The sequence below is a fragment of the Anomaloglossus baeobatrachus genome, chromosome 4 (assembly GCF_048569485.1).
Source record: "Anomaloglossus baeobatrachus isolate aAnoBae1 chromosome 4, aAnoBae1.hap1, whole genome shotgun sequence".
In the NCBI taxonomy this organism is placed as follows: domain Eukaryota; kingdom Metazoa; phylum Chordata; class Amphibia; order Anura; family Aromobatidae; genus Anomaloglossus; species Anomaloglossus baeobatrachus.
Window position 1 is genome coordinate 197,142,787 of NC_134356.1, and position 7,275 is coordinate 197,150,061.

At 52.0% G+C, this 7,275-nt stretch overlaps 1 protein-coding gene across 1 annotated transcript in view; it reads right to left on the reverse strand.

The window, feature by feature from the left end:
* Positions 1 to 6,773, reverse strand: part of ERGIC1 (endoplasmic reticulum-golgi intermediate compartment 1) — a 140,284-nt gene extending 133,511 nt beyond the window's left edge. The window contains exon 1 of the mRNA XM_075342352.1: positions 6,660 to 6,773. Coding sequence (XP_075198467.1) covers positions 6,660 to 6,679 — 20 coding nt within the window. The 5' untranslated portion in view covers positions 6,680 to 6,773. The remainder of the gene's footprint in view (positions 1 to 6,659) is intronic.
* Positions 6,774 to 7,275: the final 502 nt, after the last annotated feature.

Sequence of the window (7,275 nt, forward strand, 5' to 3'; positions counted from 1 at the left end):
AGTACAGATGTCATGATGAGATTCCACACCCACAGCTTACCATTTACCACCACGTCCTGACCTCCTCTGCTCGGCACTGCAGTGACAGCAGCAGTGTGATAAGGTCAGGAGCGTCATGACCTCATCACGCTGTTGCACACTGGGGCCGGTGAGCTCTCCTCTCTGCCACAGACCTGGCGCTTGTGTATTCAAATGAATTCGCGTCTCTAAGACGTGAATACCTTTGGATGAAAATGACATCTGGAGTCTCCCAGCTCTCTGTGGGTAGCAAGGGAACCTTAGGTGGGCCGCATGTGGCCCGTATATGTTGTGCAGATCTAGAGGAACTTTTATCAAGTCCCATTCTAAACCCATAGGCAATAATGGAGTGGATCCTATCTTTGCAGCTGTAACAGTTCCATTCTTCTGGGAGGAATTTGTACAAGCTTTTGGAGTTTTTGCCCATTCATCCAGCAGGTCAGATACTGATGTTGGATGAGAGGTCCTGGCTCACAATGTCTATTCTAGCTCATTCTAAAAGGTGTTCGATGGAGTTGAGGTCACGTTTTTCCACACAAAACCCTTCAAGCAATGCCTTTATGGACCTTGTACACTGGGGCACTATCATACTGCAACAGAAAATGGCCTTCCCCAAACTGTTCCCACAAAAGTTGGAATACAATTGTCAAAATGTCTTAGTATGCTGAACCATTAAGAGCTCCTTTCACTAGAACTAAGTGGTCTAGGCCAATCATTGCAAAAAATAAAATATTATCCCTCCTCCACCAAACTACAATGGAGTCAGGCATGTAATGTTCTCCTGGCGTGACGTGTAATTTGTCCCTTCACAAACAACGCTTCTGCTCCAGAATCCAATGGCGGCGTGCTTTATACCATCCGATATAAGGCTTGGATGCGCATGCTCGCCATGAAAACCTATGCCATGAAGCTCCCAGTGCTCAGTGTTAATACCCGAGAGGTTTTGTTGGATCTCCATGGTTGCTGAGTCAGCAGTGCTGGCGACTTATGCACTATGACCTCAGCACTCCGTGACCCCTCGCAAACACTTGAATTTCAATAAATGCAAATTACACATTTCTGCAGCCAATCAGATCCTTGTGAATTCACCTTAAAAAAAGTCAAAATTAAATAATGGGAACCAATCAGGATTACAAACTGCTGATCTGACCACTTCTATAGGACTCATTACTAAACCTGTATAACGCACAAGCCCAGCTAGAGGCAAGAGCCATGGATGGGGATGTCATTACTCAATCTGAAATGTCACCTATCTGTGAGACTGAATGTGGCCGGGCTGCAATATGAGATGGACAAGACCGATGCACTCAACAACCAGACATGGAAGCATGCTAAAATATACATCCATGTACCCAATATATTCCCCAGATCAGAGAGGTGCCCATTGTCACTATATATGTATGTAACTCCTTCCATAACCTTCATAGGGCAAATCATACAAGATTCAATCCAGTTATTAGATGCACGATGGACAGGATGGGCAACAGCATTATTTATATGCATCGGTAATTCTGGTGGCCATTCCCTTTTTGGGGGTTGTCCTGTCCGTTCCCCACTAATAAGCCTGTTGTCCCTTTCATTTTTCCCTAAGCCGGTATAATTGACCGGCTATCACCTACACATCCATACTGGACACATTGATAGTGCTGAAGTTTAGTTAACCTGAGCTAAGGTGGAGTCAACAAATTGCAGCTGCTTTAGATTTTGGGTTTTTATTTCTGCTGTAGCCTTGATGTACAAGTCTGACGTCACTCTATGGGAATCCTCACCACACACACTGCACACTGTCAGGATTCTCTCGGAGCTGAAATGATCGTAAATATGCAATATGCTTATATGCGATCATGTGCCAACTAGACCTGCTTGGCCTTACTCAATACTAGTACATTGAGAGACACCGGGCACGTCTAGTAAGAATGTGGAAGTATGCAATTCACATATTTGTAATCACACGACCACCTGCTCCAGGAGACTCATGACAGTGTGCAGTGTGTGTGCGGATTCACATAGAGTGACTGCAATTTTGTATACCTCAAGGACAGATCACCCCTTTAAGGGAACACTTGCACATCATAGTGTAAAGAGTGCTTTACACGCTGCGACATCACTAGCGATCTCGTTAGTGATGTGACACGCCAGATCGCAGATGCAATCTGCAGAGATCGCACATGTGACCGGCGCTATTAAACCGACCTATGTGCGATCTCTACAGATTGCATCTGCGATCTGGCGTGTCACATCGCTAACGAGATCGCTAGCGATATCGAAGTGTGTAAAGCACCCTTAAGGCTGAATTAACAGGTTACTTTTAATTTTGCACTTTTTTGCTGTGACTTTGGTAAATCATGGCAAAACGGTGCAAAGAAGAAAAGAAAAAAGGATCATATCGTGCACGGAGTAACATTATGTATAGAAATACAGCCGGGTTCAGCGTCTTGTCTGTGTGTGCAATATTAGCCAAAGTTTAATTTTCCACCCTGACGAGAACAGCGCACAGAAAAGCACCCGTCAAGGATGCAATCAGCACACACAGACCCAGCGCCATCCGTAACCCAACCAGCTCAATCAGCGCACACGGACCCAGCGCCATCCGTAACCCAACCAGCTCAATCAGCGCACACGGACCCAGCGCCATCCGTTACCCAACCAGCTCAATCAGCGCACACGGACCCAGCGCCATCCGTAACCCAACCAGCTCAATCAGCGCACACTGACCCAACGCCATCTGTAACCCAACCAGCTCAATCAGCGCACACGGACCCAGCGCCATCTGTAACCCAACCAGCTCAATCAGCGCACACGGACCCAGCGCCATCTGTAACCCAACCAGCTCAATCAACACACACGGACCCAGCGCCATCTGTAACCCAACCAGCTCAATCAACACACACGGACCCAGCGCCATCTGTAACCCAACCAGCTCAATCAGCACACACGGACCCAACGCCATCTGTAACCCAACCAGCTCAATCAGCACACACGGTCCCAACGCCATCTGTAACCCAACCAGCTCAATCAGCGCACACGGCCCCAGCGCCATCCGTAACCCAACCAGCTCAATCAGCGCACACGGACCCAGCGCCATCCGTAACCCAACCAGCTCAATCAGCGCACACGGACCCAGCGCCATCCGTAACCCAACCAGCTCAATCAGCGCACACGGACCCAGCGCCATCTGTAACCCAACCAGCTCAATCAGCGCACACGGACCCAGCGCCATCCGTAACCCAACCAGCTCAATCAACACACACGGACCCAGCGCCATCCGTAACCCAAACAGCTCAATCAACACACACGGACCCAGCGCCATCTGTAACCCAACCAGCTCAATCAACACACACGGTCCCAGCACCATCTGTAACCCAACCAGCTCAATCAACACACACGGACCCAGCGCCATCCGTAACCCAAACAGCTCAATCAGCGCACACGGACCCAGCGCCATCTGTAACCCAACCAGCTCAATCAACACACACGGACCCAGCGCCATCCGTAACCCAACCAGCTCAATCAGCGCACACGGACCCAGCGCCATCTGTAACCCAACCAGCTCAATCAGCGCACACGAACCCAGCGCCATCTGTAACCCAACCAGCTCAATCAGCGCAACGGACCCAGCGCCATCTGTAACCCAACCAGCTCAATCAACACACACGGACCCAGCGCCATCTGTAACCTAACCAGCTCAATCAGCGCACACGGACCCAGCGCCATCTGTAACCCAACCAGCTCAATCAGCGCACACGGACCCAGCGCCATCTGTAACCCAACCAGCTCAATCAACGCACACGGACCCAGCGCCATCTGTAACCTGACCAGCTCAATCAGTGCTCACGGATCCAGCACCATCTGTAACCCAACCAGCTCAATCAACACACACGGACCCAGCGCCATCTGTAACCCAACCAGCTCAATCAACGCACACGGACCCAGCGCCATCTGTAACCCAACCAGCTCAATCAACGCACACGGACCCAGCGCCACCTGTAACCCAACCAGCTCAATCGACGCACACGGACCCAGCGCCATCTGTAACCTAATCGGCTCAATCAGTGCTCACGGATCCAGCAACATCTGTAACCTGACCGGCTCAATCAGCGCACACTGACCCAACGCCATCTGTAACTTGACTAGCTCAATTAGCGCACACAGACCCAGCGCCATTTGTAACCTAACGAGCTCAATCAGCACTCACGGACCCAGCGCTATCCGTAACCTGACCAGCTCAATCAGCGCACACGGACCCAGCGCTATCCGTAACCTGACCAGCTCAATCAGCGCACACTGACCCAACGCTATCCGTAACCTGACCAGCTCAATCAGCGCACACTGACCCAACGCTATCCGTAACCTGACCGGCTCAATCAGCGCACACAGACCCAGCGCCATCTGTAACCTGACCAGCTCAATGAGTGCACACAGACCCAGCGCCATCTGTACCCTGACCAGCTCAATCAGCGCTCACGTAATCAGCGCCATCTCTGAATTTCCAACAACTACTGAACCCCCTCCTTTCCACACTGTCCATTCACATATATGAGGCTGCAGACATCTGTGCACATGCTGCAGAAGTGGCCCCAATAGGATGCTTAGGAAGGGTTAATCTCCATAGGGGACACATGCATCACTTCTGTGGGTTCTCCGCTGCCAGCCCCAGACATGTCTGAGTGCAGGGAATGGGCACAGGTGAGAGACACACCTGGCACAGCATAAAGGGGTACAGGTCACAGGCACAGCATATAGGGGCACAGGTCACAGGCACACGTGGTACAGCATATAGAGGCACACCTGGCACAGCATATAGAGGCACAGACACACCTGGCACAGCATATAGGGGCACAGACACACCTGGCACAGCATATAGGGGCACAGACACACCTGGCACAGCATATAGGGGCACAGACACACCTGGCACAGCATATAGGGGCACAGACACACCTGGCACAGCATATAGGGGCACAGACACACCTGGCACAGCATATAGGGGCACAGACACACCTGACACAGCATATAGGGGCACAGACACACCTGGCACAGCATATAGGGGCACAGGTTACAGACACACCTGGCACAGCATATAGGGACACAGGTTACAGACACACCTGGCACAGCATATAGGGACACAGGTTACAGACACACCTGGCACAGCATATAGGGACACAGGTTACAGACACACCTGGCACAGCATATAGGGACACAGGTTACAGACACACCTGGCACAGCATATAGGGACACAGGTTGCAGACACACCTGGCACAGCATATAGTGACACAGGTTGCAGACACACCTGGCACAGCATATAGGGACACAGGTTACAGACACACCTGGCACAGCATATAGGGACACAGGTTACAGACACACCTGGCACAGCATATAGGGACACAGGTTACAGACACACCTGGCACAGCATATAGGGACACAGGTTACAGACACACCTGGCACAGCATATAGGGACACAGGTTGCAGACACACCTGGCACAGCATATAGGGACACAGGTTACAGACACACCTGGCACAGCATATAGGAGCACAGGTTACAGACACACCTGGCACAGCATATAGGGACACAGGTTGCAGACACACCTGGCACAGCATATAGGGACACAGGTTACAGACACACCTGGCACAGCATATAGGAGCACAGGTTACAGACACACCTGGCACAGCATATAGGGACACAGGTTACAGACACACCTGGCACAGCATAAAGGCACAGGTTACACACCCCCCTGGCACAGCATATAGGGACACAGGTTACAGACACACCTAGCACAGCATATAGGGACACAGGTTACAGACACACCTGGCACAGCATATAGGGACACAGGTTACAGACACACCTGGCACAGCATATAGGGACACAGGTTACAGACACACCTGGCACAGCATATAGGGACACAGGTTACAGACACACCTGGCACAGCATATAGGGACACAGGTTACAGACACACCTGGCACAGCATATAGGGACACAGGTTACACACACCCCTGGCACAGCATATAGGGACACAGGTTACTGACACACCTGGCACAGCATATAGGGACACAGGTTACAGACACACCTGACACAGCATATAGGGACACAGGTTACAGACACACCTGGCACAGCATATAGGGACACAGGTTACACACACCCCTGGCACAGCATATAGGGACACAGGTTACAGACACACCTGGCACAGCATATAGGGACACAGGTTACAGACACACCTGGCACAGCATATAGGAACACAGGTTACAGACACACCTGGCACAGCATATAGGGACACAGGTTACAGACACACCTGGCACAGCATATAGGGACACAGGTTACAGACACACCTGGCACAGCATATAGGGACACAGGTTACAGACACACCTGGCACAGCATATAGGGGCACAGGTCAAAGGCACAGCTGACACAGCATATAGGGACACAGGTTACAGACACATCTAACACTGCATATAGGGGCACAGGTCAAAGGCACAGCTGGCACTGCATACAGAGGCACCCCAAGATTTCCACGTCACTGACTGCACGGAGACAATGAATGAATGAAATCACAGTAACACCTAATGACAGGGAGGATGCCCGGGTGCAGCAGTAATCCTCCCTGTGCAGGCTGCAGGAGAGGGCACAGCCTGGTGCCCACAGCACTCACCTCCTGAAGTCAAATGGCATGGTGTCCGGCCTCCCAGTGGCACGGGGCGCTGAGGGAAAGGGGCCGCGGTCCGGCAGCCGGTGCACGATAGTCTTCAAGCCTGCCGGCTAGACACAAAGGAACTGTCGTCAGCAGAGCTCGCAGGGCGGCCTGTGATTGGAGGAGCGCGCATCCGGCTGCACCACGTGGTGTGCGGACTGCTGGCATCCTGCTTCCTGCTCCGGGAGATGCCAGGGATCACTACCTGCCTGGCACAGGGACAGAGGAGCAGAGCACGAGTAACACTAGAAGGGCATGTAACAATGGGACTTCTGCTGCTAGTGGGCATGCAACAATGGACACTGGTGGAGGGCACACTGGGACTGCTGCTGCTAGTGGGCATGTAACACTGGGCACTGGTGGAGGGCACACTGGGACTGCTAGTGGGCATGTAACACTGGGCACTGGTGGAGGGCACACTGGGACTGCTGCTGCTAGTGGGCATGTGACACTGGGACTTCTGCTGCTAGTGGGCATGCTAGAATGGACACTGGAGGAGGGCACACTGGGACTGCTGCTGCTAGTGGGCATGTAACACTGGGCAGTGGAGGAGGGCACACTGGGACTGCTGCTGCTA